Genomic DNA, 26,820 nt, shown 5'->3' on the forward strand with positions numbered 1-26,820 from the left:
TGTTTATTTTTAATAATAAAAATACATAAGTGCATACACAAATTATGTATTTCTAATGCTCCTGGCAAGCCATCAATTCAGGCATGAAGATGAGGCAACCTTGATGAAAGAGGCATTCAGGGATCAATAATGGCATAAAGATCCTTTCAATTGTAGGTCACACTTCCAGATATGCCTCAAACTGCTAACAAATTGAAATTTGTTGCCATCCAATGGCTGACTGCTGGCCTATAAGAAATGAGTTTAGGGTCTCAAACTAGTTCCCAATGGACCGAGGTCTACATCACAAAAGCCACCAATACATTAGACTCTCATTACATTATTGGCCGTAGTTTCAACTGACACAATGAAGTCTGAATGGATCATAAAGAGTGAATTCCCCTCTCGCCCTTAATGGTGTTCTCCTCAGGTTAGCATTGGGACACAATGGCAAACAGCACTGGGAAACCTGATCACCTACACTGCACATCCCATCTGTGAATAAATGGAAGAGGTCACTCTCCTGGGATGTAAATCACAACCCACTTCACTTTTAAGAATGGCAAATTTAATTTGGGGCTTTGAGTGCTCAATGGCCCCTTAAGAAAAGCCGGCTTGCCCAAATGGCTGATTTTAAAGAGAGATGCCACCAGCACCACACACCCACATTTCTTCAGCACCAGTTAAAAAAAAGCCACTTCATGAATTAATTTCAGAAATCTTAGCTCTGGAGGCGTAACAATAGAGCCAAAATTTGCTCTATTGCTCAGTTTGCCTTCCTCAAGTCTTCCAGGAAATCAGATCACTGAAATATATACATGATGTGGCTGTTCTTCGGTACTGAACAACTGTGGGTGTACAACACAGGGGGTCTCTTCCTTGAAAATAGCTGTTCCAAAGCTGTCGGTTGAAACCAGTTTAAAAGCATCAGTATTTGTAAAAGGTTAATGGCACCATTTTGAAAACCTGCGCTGTGCTACCTAGTGCTTGTGCATGGAACAATGTTGCTAAGACAAAGGCAAACAGCTTCTAAGAAAATTATTCATGTCACTCAAAACAAGAATGTTTATTTAAACTTTTAAGCATTCATAGACATTACTGAATAATTTTTTAAAATCAAACTTTCATATGCTCAACTGACAGCAGGCAATCTATGCAATAAAATCATTCTCTAAAGCAGTATTTAAGTGTGGATGAAATTCACCCACAACAACAGGGGCCACTTAAAACTGGTAACAGCAGAACAGCTGTTGCAGCAGCTGTTCTGCTGCACAGGGGAAGGGCAGCTAACACAGTAGGTGAACAGGGTGACTCTCTACCCTCTGAAACCAGTGGAATGATTATTCTGTGTAACCCATGCATAGGAACTTTGAGGTAGGCCAGGACAAGGCCACTGAATCCGCAATTAAATAGACCAGTGGCCATGAACCTCTGCACAGCAGTGTGTGCAACGGTCACCACTCCTGTTCAGTCCAGATGCCGGAAGCACAGCAACAGATACAATGAGAAGCTGCTCCATGCTTTGGCTACTGGTTGGGGCTGAAGTCCGTTCCAAACACCCCTACGTGGCAGTTTGCTTCGGATTTGTGCTAGGGCAGAGGAAATTAATTTTATCCTGTATGCATATGTTCCATTATTCATATTAATCAGTCATTAGAAGAAGCAACACTAGGGTACTTGACAATGGTTTTGAATAAAAACACATTCCAGCAGCTGTTTGATAATTAAATAAGGGGCCTTTTATTTAAAATTTAGATTTTGAAAAGGTTACAATTTGGTATTATAATATATATCTTCAATACAGGGGAGTTTTTATTAATCCCACTGGAAATGAATTTTCTTCAGTATGGGACACACATTGCCCTTAGGAGGCTAATCAAAAAAGTGTAATGAGACATGAGCAAAATAGTACAAATAATTAACGAAGCATTAAATGTGATAGATATTGATTTTATTTAGATATGTTAAGTATGGCTAATTGGCTGGGTGTTCTGAATGGTACTAGAACAGATCAGTAACAAGGGCATGTGTTAAAGATACATGTAATGAATAGAGTAAGATGGAACAAAAGAGCAGTGGTTGTGATTCTCTGTTTAATTTAAACTTCCTATGTCTATGCTGAAATTTGTTACTTTTTGAAGTTATTTTATTATTTATAAATATGTCAGCCTGGCAGCCTTGAAGACTTTGTCTATAGATCAAGTTGTGGAATTGCAGATTTCCTTCCTCCACATTCTCCCACCCATAACCAGGGAGGAATCAACGGTGGGGGGGGGGGGAGAGGGGAGAGAATTCAGGGCCAGATCCACAAAGGTAGTTAGAATCCTAACTTCCATTAAAATCAATGCAAGGTAGGAGTCTCCAAAGCCCACTCATTCATTGCCCTCTTCGAATAAGTGGGAGTAAGTGCCCCTTTCCCCCACCCCCCACCTTTTGGGAGAACTGTCCATTAAGAATTGGACCAAGATCATCAACTCATTTTTTCAACCACGCCCCTGGGAAAAGTTTTGAAAAGGGGAACATTCCAATTCAACACGACTAAAGCAGAGTGGTTAAAAACTTACGATTTCTTATTTAAATCAGATTTTTAAATTGTTATTTAAATGATTATACATTTTTCTTTTTAAAAACATATCTGTTTCAAGTCAAATCTGAATTTAATACAAAATATGTTGAGACTAAACTTGTTATAATCCCTTAAAATACTTAAATAAAAAAAATACATATGCTGAATCCATGAGCCTCTATCAAAAACCTTGAGTGAAAGGCTGCTATTCTATATAAAGAAAGCATCAGGGGGAAAAACATCTTACTTTTGAGGTCAAGCTTTATAAAAATTATAATAGGTCATGCACTGTATTAAGGGCTTGATCCTGTGGGGGATCCGAGGACTGTGCTGCTGGGTGCAAGAGACTGGCAAAGTCATCATAGACATTGGCACCATGCCTCTGACTCCAGGAGACACCAACATGTATAATATTGGGACCATCCACTGAGCCCACTTTGGTGGTCTCATACTCCTATTTTAAAGCTCTGCAGATGTCAAACTATGGCTCATGACCCCAAAGTGAGTCGTGACGCCATTTTAATGGGATTGCAAGGGCTGGTGTTAGACTTGCTGGGGCCGGGGCTGAAGCCGAAGCCCGAGCCCCGCCACCCAGGGCCGAAGCACAAGGGCTTCAGCCCTGGACAGTGGGGCTCAGGTTACAGCCACCCCCATCTGAGGCTGAAGCCTTTGGGCTTTGGCTTTGACCACACCTGCCTGGGGCAGCGGGGCTTCGGAGGGCTCAAGCTTCACTCCCCCCTTCTGGGTTGTGTAGTAATTTTTGTTGTCAGAAGGGAGTCATGGTACAATGAAGTTTGAACTGCTGTTATAGCTTCTCCCTACCTGAGCTCTGATTGGTTCAGTTCTCAAATTATGAATATTTCTGACTCTACCTACCATGGAAACTGACACTCCAGATGATGAGGAAAACACTTTTTGGCCCAGTAACTACAAGTACATGCTTCTGGATGGTTCTGGGGCCTCCAAGTAAATGACTTTGCTCTGTCTACTTGCACGTGTACAGGCAGAAATATAAAAAGAAACCCATTAATTTCTCATTAGAGTCCCTCTCTGTTTCTCAATAAAATACTGCAGTGAAAAAGGCAGGTGGGTTACACGAGCAGAAGTCTTTGATTGTTGTTAGTGCTTTTTTTTTTCTGGGGGTGGGGGAGCTATGTAACAAGGAAAAAAGACAAACATGGGCAACCAAAAAGGAGCAACTCTGGAGTCATAGCAGGACACCATGGGGAAAAGGAAGGGACAACTTTCTTCAGAGTGAAGCCTCTATCAACACATGGGAGCTGGAGGGAAAACAATCATGGCCACAGGCCGTAAAAAGGGCCTTATTTGGGAATATTTTAAAGAAATTCTTGTACCTCTGGGTAAAAAGGGAACACGTGCCAAATGTACGCAGTGCAACAAACAGAGGTAAGCCTGGTTGTCGTACTGAAACGACATTGTGAAAAATGCTATCAGCTGTCAGCCCTGGAGCTATTAGTTTGTTGTAGGAGTATTTATCAATTGCATTTTTACTGTTACTCCTGGACTTCTGAAATGAATGATTATATGGAACAATAAAACAAACATCCTAGGTCAAGACTTCCTGTTAAAAAGTAATATTTTATTAGGTATTTATGAATTTAATCATTTAAACTTTTTTCAAGTTGTTTGGTATGTTGCTAGAGATAAGGGTTTAAATAGGTTTGAATAATCCTTACGATTTATTGTTTTCCCTATAAAACTGGGTCAAGAATAAATTACATCATTTAAACAGGTTTCAGAGTAACAGCCGTGTTAGTCTGTATTCGCAAAAAGAAAAGGAGTACTTGTGGCACCTTAGAGACTAACCAATTTATTAGAGCATAAGCTTTCGTGAGCTACAGCTCACTTCATCAGATGCATATCGTGGAAACTGCAGCAGACTTTATATATACACAGAGAATATGAACCAATACCTCCTCCCACCCCACTGTCCTGCTGGTAATAGCTTATCTAAAGTGATCATCAGGTGGGCCATTTCCAGCACAAATCCAGGTTTTCTCACCCTCCACCCCCCCACACAAATTCACTCTCCTGCTGGTGATAGCCCATCCAAAGTGACAACTCTTTACACAATGTGCATGACAATCAAGTTGTCACTTTGGATGGGCTATCACCAGCAGGAGAGTGAATTTGTGTGGGGGGGTGGAGGGTGAGAAAACCTGGATTTGTGCTGGAAATGGCCCACCTGATGATCACTTTAGATAAGCTATTACCAGCAGGACAGTGGGGTGGGAGGAGGTATTGGTTCATATTCTCTGTGTATATATAAAGTCTGCTGCAGTTTCCACGATATGCATCTGATGAAGTGAGCTGTAGCTCACGAAAGCTTATGCTCTAATAAATTGGTTAGTCTCTAAGGTGCCACAAGTACTCATCATTTAAACAGTGGTACAAACAGCTGAAGTAAAAGGAATCTTTCACTTACAGTCTCAGTTTTTTCAAAGCAGTGCACTGAATAATATTCAGTGACACCATGACTTTTTACCACCATTTTGTTTCAGAATCAGGCTTAGACATATCAACGTCCAACATCTGCAATGTCTACAACTTCAGAGTCTTCTGCTGGTGCCACCAGCAATGCTGCAACTAATATACATCAGACATTAAATTACCTATACCAAAAAAAAAAAAAAAGACTTTCTTCATCATCATCATCCAATCAAGCCATGAATGAGTTCGTAATCAGAACCAGTAAATTCCAGCAAGATTCCATAAACAGATTGCTCGGTTCATTTATGCAAAAAATTCTCCCTTTCATCTTGTTCAGAACAAACATTTCATTGATATACAGTAACTCCTCACTTAAAGTCGTCCCAGTTAACGTTGTTTCGTTGTTACGTTGCTGATCAATTAGAGAACATGCTCCCTTAAAGTTGTGCAATGCTCCCTTATAACATTGTTTGGCAGCCGCCTGCTTTGTTCACTGCTTGCAGAAAGAGCAGCCTGTTGGAGCTAGCTGGTGGGGGCTTGGAACCAGGGTGGACCAGCAGCCCCCTATAAACTCCCTGGTCCTCTAAGTTCCCTATGCGGTAGCTGCCCAGCAGGCTATCAATTGCCGGCAGTTCAGCTGTCCCTCCCCCAACTGCCATGTGCTGTTCCTGCCCTCTGCCTTAGAGCTGCTCCCGGAAGCCTCCTGCTTGCTTGGGGGGGGGGGGGAGAGGCTAATGTTAGGGTGTCCCCCTGCTCCTGCACCCTGCTTACCCCATATCCATAGAGGGGGACGGGATGGGACGACAGGACAGGGCTCAGGGCAGAGGGAGCTTGCTGGTAGCAGTTGCTGTCTCAACTTCCTGATCTACTTAAAAAGGCAAGGTACATAGAGTGTGGTTGGTATATTTAAAGGGGCAATGCGCTTCTCTTTCTCTCTCTCTCCCACACACAGGGTATGTGTCTCTGACTGCCATGCTTTCTCCCCTCCCTCCATTTGTGCTGCTTTGTAGAATGTGAAGCTACATTAACAACAGTGTGTTAACCCTTGAGGGCTCAGCCGAGTGCTAGTTCATCATTTAGCACTAAGGCATTCCCCAGGAAACCCCCACCCTCTGACTCCACCACCTCAACCAAGCTTCCCAATCATCATTGCTGTGTACAGTATTAAATTGTTTAATACTTATACTGTACATACAAGGTAATTTTTTTCACCAGACAAAAGACTTCCCTGGAACCTAACCCCCCACATTTACACTAATTCTTATGGGGAAATTGGATTCGCTTAACATCGTTTCGCTTAAAGTCACATTTTTCAGGAACATAACTACAACATTAAGTGAGGAGTTACTGTAGTTCAATCGTTACAACCAGGCTACACTCCATCTGACAGATCACACACTGCTGGAAGAGTGCTGGATACAATGTATGAGAAGGAAACTGAACAGTGTGCATGTAATCGGACATACCTACTATGCACTGGTTCAGCCGGGGTTAATCACATTCTGTGGACCGAGGAGGCCACATCCCCTCGTGCCTGCTGGGCATACTCCAGCTGGAACCAGGATATAAATGGAGCAGCTCAGCTCAGTCTGGGATGACCACTGAAGGAAGCAGAGGTGCATTGCAGGCTCCTACAGAGAGACTGCCGGCACTCTAGGACATAGAGGCCATCCGGGCTGCGGCTCCAGTTGAACCCCAGCCACCCAATGCCACAGATGGAGGAGAGACTGCAGAACCTGCGAGACTACCAGCCACAGAAGAAGGGGTAAGAAGTAGCCAGGGGGACTAAGCACTGCTCTAGTTGAGGTACCGGGCTTTGACTCTGGGGATCCTTCTGAAGCACACTGAGTTGGTAACAGATATCCCTGCCCCAGCTGCTGCCCACCCCGCTCTAGCCATTAGATCACACTGCCCTGCTGCAAAGGGTGGCTTTATTGATTCTGTCAGGTTTCAGAGTAACAGCCGTGTTAGTCTGTATTCGCAAAAAGAAAAGGAGTACTTGTGGCACCTTAGAGACTAACCAATTTATTTGAGCATGAGCTTTTGTGAGCTACAGCTCACTTCATCGGATGCATGAAGTGATCCGATGAAGTGAGCTGTAGCTCACGAAAGCTCATGCTCAAATAAATTGGTTAGTCTCTAAGGTGCCACAAGTACTCCTTTTCTTTTATTGATTCTGGCCACTAGGTCGCACTGCCCTGCCGTAAAAGGTAGTTCTACTGATTTCAGCTGTTAGGCTGCACTGCCATACCTAGAAGGGTAGCCCTAGTGACTCAGGCCATCAGCCCATGAACCCTCATCAAAGGGCTACTACACATTGACCCTCACCATTAGGCCACACTGCCTTAGGAGCCAGGGCTGCTGTGGTGGCTGGGAAGACTAGGCTATTTGGGCCACCCCAGTTCTACTTCAATTCCTCCACAACTCAAAACCCCCCTGACGGAGTGGGCCTACCCTGCGACAGTGTAAAACACACAAGGGGAAATTTGTTAATCTGAATCTTGATAGATGGAGCACATCCAATGTACACAATGATCCAGTCCAGTAACGGATGCTAGTGTGACAGAAGATCGGGTTGTCAATCATACAGAAACAACTGATAAATCAGGAAATGCTTATACAGCAGAATACTTAAAAGTAGCAATAAAAGCTCGAACAAACTGTGAGCAAAGTGTCAAGTGCATAGCTTTGTCACAGACAATACTGCAAATGTAGCAAAGAGAAAATCTAGACGACGATAATGGAGGGAACCTAAAACTTATGTTTGCTCATTTGATGCATCTTTTAATCAAAGGCTTAAGTAAAACTCCCGAAACCAAGGAAAATGTTGAAATTGTTAAAACTTCCATAAACAATCACTTTGCTTCAGCATCACTGAAGAAAGCAGGAGGATCCGAACTATTTCTCCCCCAAGATGTACAATGGAATTCAGTGGTTGACTGTTTTGATATTTATGAAGAACTGGCCCATTCTGATCACAATTTTTGAAGAAAACCATGACAAAATAGATGAACTATCATAGCCAAAGTAGTCAACATGGGACTGAAGAGAAATGTAGAAGATATGCTGAATATATCGAAACTTATTTCCATAGCCTTGGACAAACTGCAGAGAGATTGCTGCTGTACTGCTGATACCACTGAAATTTGGAAAGAACTTCAAGAGATATTGAAGAACGAAATGCCCAACAACAAAGGTAAATTGCAGGCAGAAAAGAAGCACTTACACCACCTCATATTTTTGCCAATACGTCCAACCCAAGGTACCAGGGTAGATACCCAATTGCTAAAGAAGATGCTGCTGCTATGACTAATGGACATCTAAATCATTCAATCAATCATGCCAACCATAATAAATTTCAAGGCTAGAGGTGAACCATTCAAGCAGCACACTTACTGATGACGTTTTAAAGAAAGTCACACCACTGAATTGGCGGAAGTCACTAACTAAGCACCTAGAACCAGAATTTGTTGAAGTGCTAAACCAGCTTTTGACAGCAGTAGCCTCTTCTGCAGCACAAAATGAACATTTTCTTCATGTGGACTAATTCATTAAAGTTGAGAAATCGATTGGGAGTTGAAAAAATAGGAAAATAGAAGTTACTTACTTTGTAACTGGAGGTTCTTTGAGATGTGCGGTCCCTATTGGAATTTTACTATAGGTATGCATGCACTCCATGCACTCAGAGTTGGAGAATTCTTGAAAGCAGTGTCCATTGGTCTGGTTTCTTTGTACTTCCAACAGAGGAGACAAAGGGCGGAGTGGACTGACAACTTCTCCATTTCCTTCTTTACCACAAAGAACTGTCCAAAGCAGAGGGGAAGGAGGGTGGGGAGTGGAATGCAGATATGGACCACACATCTTGAATTGCCCCCATTTACAAAGGTAAGTAACTTTCTCTTCTTCCTCCTCCTCAAGTGCTGGTCCCTATTTGTATTCCACTGGGGGTGACCAACAAGCTGTAGTCAAGTAGGAGGTAGGTGCGAGGATGCAGGTGGCAGAGCCATTTGAAGGACTGCCATCCCAAAGCATGCATCAGCAAAGCAGCCTTCACTAAAGCATAATGCCTTCCAAAATGTGTGGATGGACCACCACGTAGCTCCTCTGCAAATGTCAATCAAAAGTATTTCTTAGAGAGATGCCACTGACATCGTTGGTCCCCTTGAGAATGAGCCCTTGGCCCCATGTGGGGGAAGAACGTTAGATAGCTTACAGCAGAGCATTCAGTCCAATATCTATTGAAAGAAAAGAAGTACTTGTGACACCTTAGAGCCTAACAAATGTATTTGAGCACAAGCTTTCGTGAGCTACAGCTCACTTCACTGCATCCGATGAAGTGAGCTGCAGCTCATGAAAGCTTATGCTCAAATAAATTTGTTAGTCTCTAAGGTGCCACAAGTCCTCCTTTTCTTTTTGCAAATACAGACTAACACAGCTGCTACTCTGAAATCTGTCAATATCCATTTAGAGATCCTCTGAGACTTGACCTCAAACTCTTTCTGCTATGGCAATAAACAATCAGACTTTCAGATTGGCTTCATCCTTTGCAGGCAAAAGGCTAGGGCTCATTGCATATCAAGGGAATGAAATCCCCTTTCTTCTTCAGATGTGTGGACTTTTTGGAAAAACCACAAGTAATTTAATTCACTAGTTCTGAAAAACTATTCTGGGGGTGAATTTCGGGTGTCAACACAATGAGACTTTGTCTCTATGGAATACAGTGTAAAGTACATTTGCCATCAGTGCTCCAAACTCACCCTCCTTCCTGTCTGCGGTAATGGCCACCAGGAATGCAACATTCATAGATAGGAAAGACATATAACCAGCAGTTCAAAGGGAAGCTGAGTGAACACCAGAAGAAAAAGGTTAAAGTACCATTGAGGAATAGGTTTCCTTACCGGCAGAAAGGTTCTGATTAGGGCCTTCCAGAATCTGCTACTCTGTTGGTGAATGAAAACAGGGTAACCACGTGAAAATGGGTGGTATGCACTGATTTCTGCCATGTGAACCCATAAAGAGCTGATGGAAAGACCCACTGTTCTGAGTGAAAGACGACATCTCCAGAGGCTGCATGCTGGACTAAAGTTTTTGTTGTGCCCAGATAGAGAAATGCTTCCACTTGGCTGCACAGCATTTTCTAGTAGAGGTTTTTCTACTATTAGTAACAACGTTTTGCACAAATTCAGAACAAGAATATTCTAGAATTGATGCACATCCAAAAACCAAGTGCTGAGATGGAGTATTTGGGATGCTTGAATCTGTCTTTCCACTGAGTCAGGAGATTGAAAAAAGGACTGCATGTTGATCAGCAACCATGATGACATGAGTAGAAGATCTGGGTGCCAAAACTACCTGGGACAGTTGGGGGTGATGAGAATGACTCATGCCTTATCTTGACAAATTTTCATAAGACCCGAGGTAGGACTGGTAAGGGAGGGAAGATATAGTTCAGACGGTCTGACCACAGGAGGAGGAAAGTGTTGCCCTGAGAGTGAAGACTTAGAGTCCTTCTGGAGCAGGATATGTTGCACTTTGTTCTTTGGAGAGGCAAACAAATCTATTGTGGGGATTCCCCAGAGAGCAAAAATACCATCTATACTACTGAATTGTGCAACTCCCACTCGTGGTCAATAGCAAAGCGTCTGCTGAGAGTCCGACAGCATTTTCTGATTCCCTGGAAGATAAGTTTCCAACAGGGTGATTTAATTGCTGATGCACCAATTCCACAGGGTGACTGCTTCTGCACACAGGGAAATGGATCTCGCTCCTCCATCCTTGTTGATGTAAAAGACTGCCGTCACACTGTCCAACATGAAGAAGACATGGTGACCTTGAATTAATGGGAGAAAGGCTTTGCAAGCTTCTCAGACTGCCTATCATTCCAGAATGTTGATGTGCATCCTGGTCTCTCAGGAAGTCCAAATGCCCTGTGCTAAATGGGACGAATCCATAAAGATTGCATACCATAGTACAGAAGAGGTTACTTTGCTGGACACAGTTACTATAGCATTCCTGGATTGTTTGCTTGGTGAGTACACTGCCTGAAGCCATGCTTCCAGACAACAAAGACAGTTAGTGTGAAATAAGTACATGAAGCCATATGTCCCAGGAGAGAGAGAAATTCTAATTGGAGTTCGAGGACTCATGATCTGATCTATGAAGGCGTTCATCATGTGGAATCTGTTCCTGGGCAGATAGGCCCCTGCCATGATTTAATTTAGGGATACACCATGAATTCTAAAGTCTGCACTGAAGTGAGTACAGACTTTTCCAAACTTATGCTGACTCCTAGGGAAGAGAGGACTTGGAGTGCTGACGAAATGGCTTTGTGAGCTTCTTGATGTGTTCTGGCAACAAGAAGCCAGTCACCAAGATAGGGAAACACTGCGAAGCCACCATGTCTGACACAAGCTGCTACTACTGCAAAGACCCTGGGGGGGCAGAAGCAAGGCTGAATGGGAGCACTCTGTATTGAAAATGGTCTGGGCCCACCATGAATCTGAGGAAGTGTTTATGAGTGAGATGAACGTCCACATGAAAAATACTCATCCTTCATATCGAAGGTTAGCACTGAAGAGGTATCTGTTCTATTGTTCCTTCCTGCAAGAGGGATTCTACTTCTTGTTTGAGAATCTCCTCATGAGAATAGCCCCTGAAAAGGAGTGGAGTTGGGAATTTAGAGGAGCCAGGGAGGTAAATTCAATTGCATAGCCAGAATAGATGATGATTAGTACCCACTTGACTATTGTTACTTCCAGAGGTGGAAAGAGTGCTAGATGACTCTCAAGGGATATGCACAAATCAGAAGGCACTGGCATCATCATTTTGATGGAGGCTGGGATCAGGATGATAATGTTGCCACAGAAGGTACAGGGAAATGGGACTTCTGAACCATTTGTCTTTTACAGGTGCCTCATAAGATCATTTGTGGTAAAAGTTGTTGAGCCATTAGCCTAGCTTTGTATAATTGCCTGTGGAACTCTCTTCAGTGCAGGTGTATATATTCCCAGGGAGCAGAGAGTGGCCCTGGAGTCTTTTAAAGTATGTACAGATTCATCTCGGTCTTCTGGTTGAACAGATGAGTTTCATCAAAAGGCAGGTCCTCCAGACTGGTTCTTGACCTCCCTGATAAACCCTGAAGTGTAAAGAGATGATTCACAGCACAATAGCAGTAGACATTGCCCTAGAAGATGTATCTGCTGCAGCCACCACTGATTGAAAAGCCGTCTTGGCAGCCAACTTGCCTTCCTCAATGAGAGCCTGAAACTGGGCTCTATCCTCTTGTGGATTTAGAATCTCTGTGAATTTAGAATAGTCCAGGCAGTCATATCTAGCCATCAGTGCTTGGTGACTGGCTATTCAAAACTGAAGGCAAGTAAAAGTGAGTATTTTCCTCCTCAATAAGTCAAGTCATTTACCTTCTTTATTGACTGAGTAGAACTAGGGTGCTGCTGTCTAAATCTCTCAACAGCAGCCTGGATGACCAAAAAATTCAGAGCAAGATGAAAAAAAAAAAGAAATTCCACCCCTTTGGCTGAGACAAAATAGCATTTTTTCACCCCCTTATGGGTAGTGGCACAAGCAGCAGGGGTATGTCAGACTGTTCTAGCTTGTTCCAAAATGGCATCACTAACAAGAAGTGCTACTTGGCTGGAAACACAGGAATGGAGGACATCTGTGTGTTTGTGTTTGGGATCCTGAACTTCCTCAAGGGGGATCTGTAGCTCCTCTGCAATCCCATGTAACAGTTCCTGGAATTGTCTTGGGTGATCAGGGGGAGATGGAGACACTGGGGCAACTGCTTCATCAGGAGATGACAAAGACACTCTCACCAGTACTAGCAAAACTGCCAGATCTGACTCATACTCTTCACCTTCCATGGGGTCAGGAGGAACCTCTGGCTGTCCTCTTGGAGAGGAAAGGTGGGCTGACCCCCTAGTAGATCATGCCAACTCTGCAAGGTGGTACGGGTCCCATAGTCCCCAATGCTATATCCATCGACATTACCAATAGTCACACTGGAGGGAAACCAATGCTCGATAATTGACTAGGAGCCAGACTCCTTCCAAAAGTTGAATCTTCTAGTGTGGTCAGGACCTCTCTTGTAAGGGACGGAACGGATGAAGGTGGAGATTGGGGATCCAGGAGAGCAAAAATGTCATCAGGTGGAGCATCACATTCTGTTCTCCATGGAGTGCAAGAGATCCTGTCTGCCTGAACGGAAGGGAGTGGATCAGTTACTGTTTGTACCACACTAGGGCAAGGCAGACCCAGCACCATCAATGGCTGAGGCTCTCGATGGTTGCCTTTTTGTCAGTGCTGTTGGTTCTCGGAGCTTAGGCTCAGTGGGTGCCAGAGGTAGTGCTGCAACCAGAGCACAGCATAGTACTGACAGAGCCCTGGATTTGTGGGCTTTCTTGTTGTGACCCTGAGACTTGGGACATTCCAAGTGCTCATGGGCTGAGCAGGAAGACTTGTTTGACTTAGGCAGGGCTAAATACAACTTTTTTGAAGTGGATTTAGAGGAGGATTTGCTATCCTGTTTATGAAAATGCTCCTACCCTCCCAACAAAACCCCAAAGGGGGATTTGTGGGGGTAGGTTCCCTCACTCTTAAATTGGACCACATGGCAGGAGATGCACTCCTGAGTCAGGCTGACATACTAGGGCTGGGGACGGGGGGTAAAGGAGGGAAGGGGAAGGGAGGTGTCATCCCCGGCCTGAAGCCAAATGCAGAGTCATAGTCTTATCAAGTGCTTCTTGAGGCAAAGTTCCAACCCTTCACAGGTATGGCTGGGTAAAGAACATGCACCTTGGCATGGCATGCACTTCCCAGAGGCAGTACAGATAGCACTGATGATCGCTGACCAAGGAGCATGGACAAGAAGCACAGATTTTGAAGCCTAGTCCTGGACATAGTCCAATACCTATAACAGGGTACCAGGGAGGAGGAGGAGGAGAACACAGGGATTCCCCTGGGTAGGAAAACTATTTATCTATCCATCCAACCAGAAAAACTTAGCTAAAAATTACCAGATAAAATTCTACAACTATTTACAAAATATGTACACATGTATTTTCAGACAGAAGAATAAATTAAGACAAAGCTCTGACACAGGCCAGGCAGTGATAAGAAGGAATTGGACAGGTGGTCGGTGCACTCCACCCTTTATTTCCTCAATTGCAGGCATGAGGAGAGCAGGGGCACATGTGCAGACCAACATACACGGCTTTCAGGAATTCTTTCACTCCAGATGCGTGGAGCACACGTGTACCCACAGTGTAATACACATAGGGACCAGCACTCAAAGAAGAATTTGTCTCTCTCTTCCAGTCTATGAATAAAAAGGAGGAAGGAGGGGATGAGATCTATTAGGTTTAAAAATTTGAAGAACAGCCTAAGTAACTTAGAATACTGTCTCATTTTCAAGAGACTGAGGTGAGTAGGACCATAGTAAGCTCCAGCCACTTTCACTTAGGCATATTTGAAAATTTTTCCACGCTGACCTGAGATCAGTTTAATTCACTAACTACAATTGTCTACTCTGTTTCTTTAATAAATTATTTAGTTGTGAATATGAAACATGTTTTGATAAGAGACATTTATGTATTCAAAACATTTAAGGTTTTGCTTTATATAAATAAATGTTACATGTTGTTTTGTGTTTAATTAAATTTCAGTAACTATCCTAATGTAGCTTGACACAAATGTAATAAATAAGCAATGTATCATTCACCATTTTCTAACCCACTAAAAATGTACAAGAATCTGAAAATATTAAGCTATATAATTGCTTATATAAATATATATAGTTACAGTGTGCCCACCTATGTAGCAGAAAGATTACCAAAACTTGTATAAAGGCTATATTTAGTAAATCAACAAGTTTTAATGATTAGATGATCCAATGAGAATGCACCTTTCAGAGAAAATAACTGAAGTACTAATGGAAAAGTTGATTAAAAATCGAGGTTTTCCACTTTGTGATTTCAATCACAATTTAAATCAATTAACCCTGGCAGTGTATGCCACTGGTAAGTTCAAATACACGATTAGACCTTTTTATTTTTTTATGTTTTCTCTGTAAGGCTTTTATTCTAATATAAATGTATTCTGTTTTGAAAGAGCTGTTTGGTTATTTGTAATTGTTGGCATACACTGTTCATAGCCCAGGGACAGAAAACAAAGCACATGTGCTGGACTTTGGGGCTTGTCTTCACTATGGGCTAAATCAGCCCTGCTGCAATCAATGCAGCAGGCATCGATTTAGTGGGTCTGATGAAGACGCAGTAAGTCGACGGGAGAGCGTCTCCCGTCGACATAGCGCAGTACAGACACTGCTGTAAGTCAATCTAAGCTACGTTGACTTAAGTTATGTATTTTATGTAACTTAACTAGGGTAACTTAGATTCACTTACCTTGTTAGTGTAGACCAGGCCTTAGTCAGACCTGCTGGGAGAATCACAGCAACATGCAAAGGGACTTCAAGCCTAAACCTGTGGTCAGGAGGGGGAGGGATGTGGGTAGGAGGCCTGAAAGGGCATTCTTTGCACAGACCAAATAGGGAGACAATAGGAGGGTCAAAGGTACAATTACCCCAAAACTGTGACAGCCCCAAAATAATGCAAAAACTACATAAAAAACAAAGAATATAGAAAGATGAAGCATATCTGAGTTCTCCATTTGGAGCAAAAACCGAAGTAACTGACATTTTTATTCCCCAGGTACATTATTCCCCTGAGACACACTAATCTCAAATGAATGGTATGGAACTTGGAATAGGTTAGTTTGATCCTGTACAATGGGGAAAAATAGAGTGAAGCTGAATCACAGATAGATGCACCATGGAAAACTGACATGTTTGTCAGCTAGTATCAGATATCATATTGTTTACTTTGATACTTAAAATTTATACATGCTGCTTCCTCATGGAAGTGGAAATAGAGGAGAAAGCTCAGTGAATTATTATTTGCTTACTACAAATACCCATAGTAGCCTATAAGAATCACAACTGGGCCCAAAACTAAGGAAGGTGATAATTTTAGAAGCTTTAACTTGAGGAATGAGATTAGTAATACATTAAGACAAGACATTAATAATAAAGAATACTTACACAGAGCCTTACATCCAAGGATCTCAAAGCGTTTCACAGACATTAGGCTTCATAATACACTTTATGGGGTATATGAGTATTATCATCCTCATCTTACGGATCAGGAAACTGAGGCACAAAGGAGGTAAATGACTTGCCTAATGTGACACTATGTGAGCCAGCATTAGAACCTAGTTCTCTTGACTTTCAGTACCCTGGTCTAACTATTAGATAGTACTGTATTCCTTATTTGCATTTCTAAAAAGTTGTCTGTCCTTTTGCCTTAGGTGTCCAGGAGAGGGGGACAAGCCAGTAGAGAAGCCTGGGAGCAGGCAAAAAGAGATGAAAGGATAAGATGGGAAGAGGAGATCAAATGAGCAGAAGACAATGTGATTAATTTTTTTCAAAAAGAACAAAATACTTACTGAATTAAAGATAACTGAAGTGTACAAAACAGTTCCTTAACTTTAATATTGCATGTCCCAATTGCTGTATATATAACTGTATATGTAACCATGATGTTATGTGATTATGAATGGGAGAAGTGGTCTGCTCAATGATGAATAGGAGAAAAGGTGTTCACAAGTCAATCTTTCACTGGATGTCAAACATAGTGAATGGCAGTGAAAATGAGGTAAGATTAGAGGTTAAAATAGGGAAAGAACACGTTAAAAATTACTTAAACAAGTTAGATGTCTTCAAGTCACCAGGGCCTGATGAAATACATCCTAGAATACTCAAGGAGCTGACTGAGGAGATATCTGTGCCATTAGCGATTATCTTCGAAAACTCATGGAAGATGGGAGAGATTCCATAGGACTGGAAAATATAGTGCCAATCTATAAAAAGGGAAATAAGGACAGCCTGGGGAACTACAGATAATACTTAATCCTGCCATCTGTGCAGGGGACTGGTCTAGCTGACCTCTCAAGGTCCCTTCTAGTTCTGTGATTCTGTGACTCTGTGATTCTCTATTAAGATATGATCCACATTGTGAAACAATTTGAAAATTCCCAATTTAAATACAAAACATACAAAAAAGAGGAGGGGGAGGGAAGGGAGCAGCAAAAAAAAAAAAAAAAAAAATTGACAGTACAATGGCATCCTCCACCCATCTTGCTAATTCCACAGTTTCTGTTTGGATTTCCTGCTACGATCCCCTTCCACTTTAATTTCAATGTTTATGATTTCCAGTTACCTGTTTGGTAACACTTTTCTGCAGAAGGCTCATAAACCACAGCTCTTTTTGAAAAATGTGCTTTAAGGAAGGACTTCAATGAGAAGAGAATAAAGCCACATCACACTGAGACAGGGACGCTTTAAAAAAATAGATTTGTTAGTCTCTAAGGTGCCACAAGTACTCCTTTTCTTTTTGCGAATACAGACTAACACGGCTGCTACTCTGAAACCTTTAAAAAAATAGTCATCAAATTTGGGGAATTGAATTAATACTGACTCACAGAGAAGAGCACCGCCTACTGATCACTACTACTTCCTGCAGCATTAGGCTTTTCCTGAGAAGCCTCCCAGCCTAGTACGCTAATTAAATAGTCTCATAGGGTAGCAGCTGGAGAAAACAAAAGAAACAGGCAAGATAACATTCTGGTTGTTTCAAAAAATACCAGATACCAGAGAGCAACACGAAAGTGATCAAGAAGCTCTACCATTTGATACCAGTAATGTGTAAAGTTAATGTCATCTTAGCTGTGATGCACAAAACAATCACTTGATTATCATACACATTGTAAGGAGAGTGATCACTTTAGATAAGCTATTACCAGCAGGAGAGTGGGGTGGGAGGAGGTATTTTTTCATTCTTTGTGTGTACAAAAAGACCTTCTACACTTTCCACAGTATGCATCCGATGAAGGGAGCTGTAGCTCACGAAAGCTTATGCTCAAATAAATTGGTTAGTCTCTAAGGTGCCACAAGTACGCCTTTTCTTTAAGCAGAAAATAAATTTAGACTAGAATAGTTATCTGAGGGTTTGTTCAGATCAAGGATGGAGGAGAAAAATTGTCAAGTTTTCATGATTTCCCTTTCTCTCCACATTGAGAAAAAAAGAAAGGGCTTAGTAACTGAACTAACGCATCACATCTGTGATGATTTGTTTGCTAGGGAGAGTAACTTCTGTTGAAAGAAAAGGAGGACTTGTGGCACCTGAGAGACTGACAAATTTATTTGAGCATAAGCTTTCATGAGCTACAGCTCACTTCATTGGATGCATTCAGTGGAAAATACAGTGGGGAGATTTATATACCAACTTCTGTTGGAAATCTGTAGTGTCTGCTACATTTTGTAAAAGGAAAAATGGCACCAAGGAAACTATTTCAATTTGGAAAAGAAAAGGAGTACTTGTGGCACCTTAGAGACTAACCAATTTATTAGAGCATAAGCTTTCGTGAGCTACAGCTCACTTCCTCAGACGCATATCGTGGAAACTGCAGCAGGCTTTATATATACACAGAGAATATGAAACAATACCTACTCCCACCCCACTGTCCTGCTGGTAATAGCTTATCTAAAGTGATCATCAGGCGGGCCATTTCCAGCACAAATCCAGGTTTTCTCACGCTCCACCCCCCCACACAAATTCACTCTCCTGCTGGTGGGCTATCACGATATGCATCTGAGGAAGTGAGCTATAGCTCACGAAAGCTTATGCTCTAATAAATTGGTTAGTCTCTAAGGTGCCACAAGTACTCCTTTTCTTTTTGCGAATACAGACTAACACGGCTGTTACTCTGAAATATTTCAATTTGGTTAGGTAATAAAACAAATTGTATAGATCCTTGTTCTGAACCTGAGTCTACTGAAACACAAACAAACAGAAAAGAGCACAACAAAGAGAGAAAGCTAGAGGGACCTAGCCAGAATACAGTTCCCAGGTGAAGTGTTCAAATTTCAAACAGTAAACAAGTGCATCGCCCAGAACATCAAAAATTAGGAAAGACTCTAAAAGAACTCAGTTTAGTTTATCTTTATTAAATGCATAGTGCTACGGTTGGATTTTAAAACCACATCTAGAAATCCAAAGTTATCATTCCTATAAAATATGGAATTATGTCCCTTGATTTTATTGCATTACTGGAGATGGGGTTAATTTTATGCTTTATTATAATGAAATATGCATTCATGTAATATTTTGTGTTTTATTTCCTTAGGCTTGGGGGAGGGAGAGGAGAATGAATTCATGTACTATGTAGGGACATATTAATTGTGACATCACAAACACAATCACATTCAGATAAATGCAAATTTTGAGCATTTACTGCAAATATATGTGTGTAGAATGTCAGATTTGAACACAGATACAGGGAGGGACCAATCTTGCAAGCCGTGCATATGCACATATCTTTTCATGTTTAATCCAATTCAAACAGACACCCAGCATGTATGTTTTTGAATGTGTGATCACTGAGTGAATGTGATTCATTTCCATTTACCTGATTTCAATTTACAGTACATCAGACACTTGTCCTCAATGAGGACTAAACCTATCAGAAATCTGCAGTTTAAAAAGAAGCCCATTTATATCTGGGCATAAAACAGAACTTTTCTTAACTGCTACTCTATTTAATGCTTTAAAAAAAAAATCAAAAGTTGCCATACTGAAAAATTTTATTAAACTTTCTAAATATGACAGTGCTTCAGCTCGGCTGTGGAAAATCCTGCGGAATAGGAAAGAGCTGATTGGCAGTGTTCTGGGAAAACCTGTATATATACAGAAGTGAAATACAGAACTCACATCACTTCGAGGCAGAGGGTATGTCTACACTACAGTACAGCAGTGCATCTGTGCTACCACAGTGCCATACTGCGGAGACATCCTACATCAACTAAAGGGATTTTTCTCACGAAAGCTTATGCTCAAATAAATTGGTTAGTCTCTAAGGTGCCACAAGTACTCCTTTTCTTTTTGGATGAAAGGTATCCCTAAAACATTATGCAGATTATACATATGCAGAGAAATCACTTTGCTTCCACCTAAATGGCTGCACTGCAGTGTAACGCAGCAGTACAGGAATAAGGGTGGCAATGTGAAAAGTGGTATTTGTCAATATCACTTTTCACAGAAGACTTAGTGCCCCATTGCCACCCTTACTTCTGTGCTGCTGCTGCCACCCGGGGCTGACAGCCAGAGCCCTGCTGCCTCCAGGTGATGGACTGGGGGAAGAGTGGGGAGCCTGGGTGGCGGGGCTCCGGCTGTCAGCCCCAGGGAAGTGGGGCTCTGGCTGTCGCCTTTATGCTCACCTCCTGGGTGTGCACAGCCACTCTGCATGAGTCCCAGTGATCCAGGGCTGACAACCAGAGCTTTTAAAAAAAAAAAGCACAAAGCTCACGCCTCCCTTGACACATTCCTGCACCTTCCTTGCATTGCCCGCCCCATAATTTGAGAACTGCTGCTCTAAATAACCCATCACCACAGCCTCTAACCTCTTGATACAGTAACTTCATAAAGCCGCAAACAGAATCATAGTGAACTCTGTTCTTTACTACTCAGAGATGTTAGGAGACGCTGCTTAAGCAAGTTTTTTTTTTATTAATTATTATTTATTATTATAATGTATATGAGTTCGTTCCGCTTCATCTTTGCTTATGGCATGAAGACTATGGCCAACAAGTGGATTAAGCATTACATAAATTGTGAAATATTACTATTAGAGCTATCAATTAATCAGTTAACTCAAGGTCCCTGTATCATGTCTCAAGTGAAACAGATAATTCATAATGTATTAAGCCATAGTCAGCATGCCCCCAACACCTTAACACATATACCAAATATTTATTCAGTGCCAGAAAAGAGATCCATATAGAATGTCAGTGTATATTGAATAACTGCTGTAAGAGCATCATCTCATATCTTAAAAGAAAAATATGCAGCAGCCGTAGCTTCTACAGTTAAGATTACAACCTACTATCTATTCTAGGAGGAATAGTTTAGGGAAAGCTCCCAAAGTAACAGGTGAAAAGTTACATATTTCTGCCCCACAACAATTTTACCTATCTTTACTGGCCTCTGTTCTTTGCCAGACCCCTGGTCTACTTCACTCTGTGGTTGTCTATGGCTGACTGCTGTAATATGCCCTGATGCTCAAAGTATGCCCAAAGCTTTATTCAGTGCTCCATACTCACCGATTTCAAAACGCTCTACCTTAAAAAAAAAAAGTTGACCGAATAAGGAGTTCTGAATAAATGAACCATAGGTGTTTAGCACTGAGCTCTCAGTCTAGAGAATGGATTGCTGCTGTACTAATCCAAGCCCAAGCATTCTGATCTCCACTTTTAGAAGATCTACTACAGTTTTCTAGAAACCTTACTGCTCATCACTGGCATAACTGCCACAATCCTATAGTATAATAGTGGGTAACCAGAACCAACTGTTTACCTATTTTTATCTCTGCTTGTTCCAGATACAAGCAAACTTAACAAAAGAAACTGCCTAGGACTTTAAAACTACCTGTTTCAGACAGACAGATATAGCCGGTTATTTTTACTCCCATTCAGAGAGCCTCTAATTGCTTGTCTTTCAGATCACAACTCAAACAACAACAAACTCCAACAACAAATACCAACACGTTTGGACTTCATTGTCCTTTTTACACAATGAAACAAGCCTATAACTTCTTTAGTTTATTTATATCACTCACACAAACTAAAAAATAATGCTTGTCATCCTACCCTAGTTGCCCTCTTCCTTTGGGCAAATGCTCACTCCTCTCTCCCCCAGACCCAAAGTTTACACTGGGATTAAAATTAAAGGAACATTGGTCAGATACCTGAGGACCCAAATTTAGGTTTTGTTTTTAAAAAGTTACAAAACCAAACATTAAGAGAAAACGTTTTCTTCTGGATTTAAACATCACCCTGCAGAATCTGCAGCCCAAACACTGAGGGTTCTTGAGCCTGCTAAAGTATGCACTACTCAGGTGCATAAATGTTTGAAGTCTTAGCAGAACAGGGCCCTATGTGATCCTCTTATGTGCATGAGAGACAGAAAGTGAAATTCACATATCTATTTGCACTGGCCAAGCTGAAAGGAACATCAAAAGTAAAACACCATGACAGTGAAAAGTAAATTAGATTTTTAAAAGTTCCTTGGATTGTAGCAACCTAAGGTGTCATTTAAATCTCTTCTTTGCAGGCTAAGTTTCTGTGCAATAACAATCCCATACAGTAATAAATGTGGATATTCCCATCCACAAACACAGATGCTGAAGTTTCCAACAGCACCTATGGATTATGGGTGCCCAATCTGAGACACCCTGGGCCCGATTTGCTGTGGTTCTGAACCCCACTGGCTTCAGCTTGAGTCGTGGGTGCTCTGCACCTCTGGGAACCAGGCCTCAGATGTCGCAAGTTGGGCGCCCAAAGACGGAGGCGCCCCAAACCAGCAGCCGCATTTTGGCCACGCTGCAGCCACTGGTTATAATGCTGTTGCAAGGACGGCCTCCCAGCTCCACCCGCCTGGAGGCTGCAGGTGCCGCACCTCCCACAGGCCCATCCTCACGGCGTCTGGGCACCACCCGGGAGCCCGCCACCTCGTGCTGAGGCTCCACACCACCACAGCAGCCCAGCTCCCGGCAGCCTCGCTGAGCAGGGGGGCACCTCGCAGGGGCAGCATGAGGCCAGTGCTCAGGCCGTGGGTCAGTGCTATAGGCTGCCCTGTTACACAGGAACCCCAAGCGTTTGCAGGGGACGGTTGGCAGCGACGCTGGGTGTTGTGTGGTGTTGTGTGCAACCCCTCCCCCCAAGCCATGGCCCCCAGCCCAGAGACCACTGCCCTGCCCCCAAGCCAACAGGGCCCAGCAGGGCCGAGCCTGGCTCGCCGTGTACTCACAGGAGCCTGGCCCGGCCGTTCCGTCCCCTCCTCCTCGCCCGGCTCCATGCTGCTCCGCGCTCCCTCACGCAGCGGCCCGCTACTCGGGCCACACACAGGCAAACAGGCGGCAACCAGCTGCGCATGCGCGGCCACCTCCCCAGCCCGTTGTTAGGGACTCGCTCAGAGCAGAAGGGGAGAGCGGGGACGAGCGGCGCGAGCGCCGGCGTCAGCACAGGAGCCGTTGAAGGGAGAGAGAGGGAGAGAGAGAGAAACGAGCGCGCGATTGTGTCAACAGCGCGAGGAAGAGCCGTTGGGCGCGCGCGCGAGGGTTCCGTCCCTGCAGTGGGCTGAGCGTGCGCGCGCCGCCGAGAGGGTCGAGGTGCGGAGGCGGCGGTGGCTGGCGCTGCTGTTGAAATGCCCGGATGTCAGTGGCGGCCGCGCGCAGTGGCAGTGCCCGTGGCCCTGCTGGCGCAAGGGCGCTCGCCCCGTCGGCCTTGCCAATGAGCATCTGTCCCCTTCGCAAAGCCCTGGGGCACCCAGCCTGGGGACTGCGCGTCGTGCCCAGTGCCGCCCTGGCAGCGACACGGCCTGCCCTCGCCCTGGGTTATGAGGGTGCCACATGGTGGCGCTTCTTAACCTGGCGCCACGGGACGACTCCAAGGAGGCCAACAAAATTTGAAATGTCAACTATTTTTTTCTCCACAGAAATTAAAAAAAAAAGAAAAGAAAAAAATCACAAAGGAACGTCACCGTTTTCCACCCAAGCTCCGGCTAATTTGGGGTTGTCGACATTCTGTGCAGCCGGGCTAACCCCACACCTTCAAAAAATCATGAGAGCCCGCAGAAAAATGATAAGATTTTAATAATAAGAGTAACTGTTGGAGTCTTTGGTTTCTGAGCCGTTAGGGTGCTCTCAGGTCACATGGACAGGCCTTGTTCCAGAAGTGTTAGAACGAAAATATTACTCCAAAAAGCAATAGCTGAAATTCTCAGCGCTAGATGCTTGACCTTTAAGAAAAGCAGTAAATAGCGTGAGACTCGTGACTGACATTTTTGGGATCACCCAGACCACTAAGAGGTTCTGGCACCATCTGCCTTGTAACTTTGGATGTCCTGATGTTCACATCCCTGACACCATTAGCCAGCCTACAAGCATAAATGTCTCTCAACCCTAACTTCCAGCAGCCTAGTTGCTCCTTGCAGCGTGACCCCACAGCCCCTTTGGTCCTGAGTCCCCCCCCAAAATCCATCACCCTGAGTTCTCAACTGCCAGACACAGAATTTTTCTTTCTGGATCCTCACCCCCGAAGGAGTAAAACCTGGCACCAATTATCAGTTCACTTTGCGGGACACACTCCCACAGTTTGCACACCAGCGGCCTGCTTAGGGAAAAAATAAAAAATTTATTTAATGAAAAAGTCACAGATTCAAAGATGAAATAGTAAGGAAGAGCGAATATACAAGATACACAGAAAATAAACAAAGATGCAATCTCAGCTTCACATTTCTATAGTAGCTAAATTCCGTTTTGTAATACAAGTTGCCTATTGCCTCTGAACAGTTTCCCTGTGTGCCCTCTGTCCTAAAGGGGATCCAGTGTTTCACAAACAGCAGCCTGCGTAGGTGCTGGCCCTCAGTTTCTAGACAGCCATCACTCCAAACCTGTTAACCTGAAACTCAGAGTAAATAGGCCAGCTACAATTCTGGTTTCAGCAGCAGGATCTTTTCATCCCTCAGGATCTATCATCTGAGGTTAGATAGAAGTTGGTGTGCCTCCCACCTCCCTTGTGTGTGTAGTGGACAAAAGAGATAGAGGATTTTTCCAAAACAAAAACAGAAGATTTATTTAAGAGAAGTAACAACAGGAACAGGGAAGAATCATGAACTATAACCAGATAACAAGTGAGTTGTGGTTTAACGGAGGTGAGTATAAAACTCAGGCCCCAACTAACCCAAACTGTGGCAACAACTAAACAAAAGAGAACAAAAGAATACCCCAAGATACTTTCCTGTCTCTAGGTTTTCTTAACCAGCAGAAATGAGGTTAAGATGCATTTGTCTTCACAGGTGATCCACGGTCTCACAGGAAAGCTAGAAGCTGAAGTAGTGGGGCCCAAAGGTGAGAGCCCTCAGGATCCTGGCGACTGGTCCCAAAGGGAAGATGTTGGAACTCAGGAACACCACGATGTTTGAGGTAAGTGACTAGTTGTTAACAGTCTTTAATGTCTTTACAGCTGCTGGTGATCTTGATCCGATTGCCTCATCCAGTGGTCTTGATCCGGAGATCCGACGCCGCACAAAAAGACTGCACCTTGACTGTCTCTATAACAGAGAGCTCCCTAGCAACGGGTACTGAGACTAATTTAATTTTTTTAAAGACGCACACGCCTAGGTTCGGAGGTAAGTAGCTCTACAGGAGCCAGTTGGAACTAATTCCAAATGTCCATTGGCTTCTTTCATGCCAAAGTTCCGTAAAGAAGCTTCCCCAGTGTGGCATCTGAGTTATCCTTTGCCTCGGATGCCATGATGGACACCTGAACTCCGTTTTGGAAAATACTGTAATCTGTCTAAAATGTACTACTAACAGTAAATGTAATAACAAACAGCTAAAAGTGCATAGAACATTGTGATAAACATCATAAGGACTATATTGAGCATGAAATGAACAAAAAAACATGCAACAAACCCTCTTCCCTTTTAACAGGGTTTCCAGTTTGTTTCCCCCTCCCCTTTTTCTCACACTGGTAATTCATGGTTACACAGTCTTAATTCTCCAAGACTGGGGTTTCTTTTCTGTTTTAACGTCTTTTCATTACCTTTAATGGTCCACCATTGTCTTTCCTTAGATTACAATGCTAGTTGCTTGCAGTTAGTTTCCTGCAAACAGCTAGCCTGAGCGGTGCCCCGCCCTGCCTGATTACTTCACTCCCTCCTCCTCCCAGTTGAGAGGCGATGCTATAGTTGCACCACAGTTACAATTACAATTTTCTACACATACATTCATAAACATAACCTATCAGGTTTCAGAGTAATAGCCGTGTTAGTCTGTATTCACAAAAAGAAAAGGAGTACTTGTGGCACCTTAGAGACTAACCAATTTATTTGAGCATAAGCTTTCGTGAGCTACAGCTCACTTCATCAGATCAGAACCTATCAGAACTTTACAAGCTTTCATAAAAGACCTTACCTGACATAATTATACATGATAACATTGTATAAAACCAGTTGAGAGTCAATTGCTTATTCTTTAGGATTCAGATCTCCTGTTCTCCCCTTGGGGTGTCTCGATCCTGATTGTCACAATGATAAAATCACAATTTTTGGCAACACTGTTGCATATTGGCATTGCAAACATGGTCTTCTCATACTGCTATTATTGCTTTGTGGTGATGTTTCAGAATCAGAAACATGAATTGGTGCCCTGGTGTGCTAGACACTGTACAAAGATACAGTAAATAACAGTTCATTGCCCCCAGAGACACTACCTCATGCTATCTGATGGTGTTTTGATATAACTCATTCATGTTGTACTACTATCATGTAACAAGATAATGCCAGGATGCAATGTGGCAAAATTCTGCCAGGAAGCCCACATGTTACATCTCTGTGGGGTGTTCTGACATTACATGACAATGTTGCACTAAAAAGTCGCACTTCGTTGTGATATACCAATATTGGGTGAAAAACATGGGAATGCCCCTCTAAGCAAACTCAAACCTTAGTGGAGTCCCTGTTTTTCCTTCCAAATATCCCTATTAATAACCTTTCTAAAAAAAAGTAGAGGTGAACTTAGTGAACAGTGACATGTGAGTGAGTTTGTCTGGCTGTTTGTGTTTTTCCTTCTCTTTCAGGTTATTTTAGTTATTTTCAGTTATTTCAGTTACTGGTCAGTTGGGAATGTGTGCCTGG

The 26,820-nt window shown here is 43.0% G+C and overlaps 1 protein-coding gene across 3 annotated transcripts in view; it reads right to left on the bottom strand.

The window, feature by feature from the left end:
- The window catches only part of ALMS1 (ALMS1 centrosome and basal body associated protein), a 129,178-nt gene extending 106,123 nt beyond the window's left edge, over window positions 1-23,055 (bottom strand). For 2 of the 3 annotated variants that reach the window (XM_084626542.1, XM_084626540.1), the window contains exon 1: window positions 22,930-23,055. In XM_084626542.1, coding sequence (XP_084482668.1) covers window positions 22,930-22,977 — 48 coding nt within the window. In that variant the 5' untranslated portion in view covers window positions 22,978-23,055. The remainder of the gene's footprint in view (window positions 1-22,929) is intronic. The other variant, XM_084626539.1, reaches the window with a different exon arrangement.
- Window positions 23,056-26,820: the final 3,765 nt, after the last annotated feature.

This window comes from Lepidochelys olivacea (genome assembly GCF_965140295.1).
Source record: "Lepidochelys olivacea isolate rLepOli2 genome assembly, chromosome: 4".
In the NCBI taxonomy this organism is placed as follows: domain Eukaryota; kingdom Metazoa; phylum Chordata; order Testudines; family Cheloniidae; genus Lepidochelys; species Lepidochelys olivacea.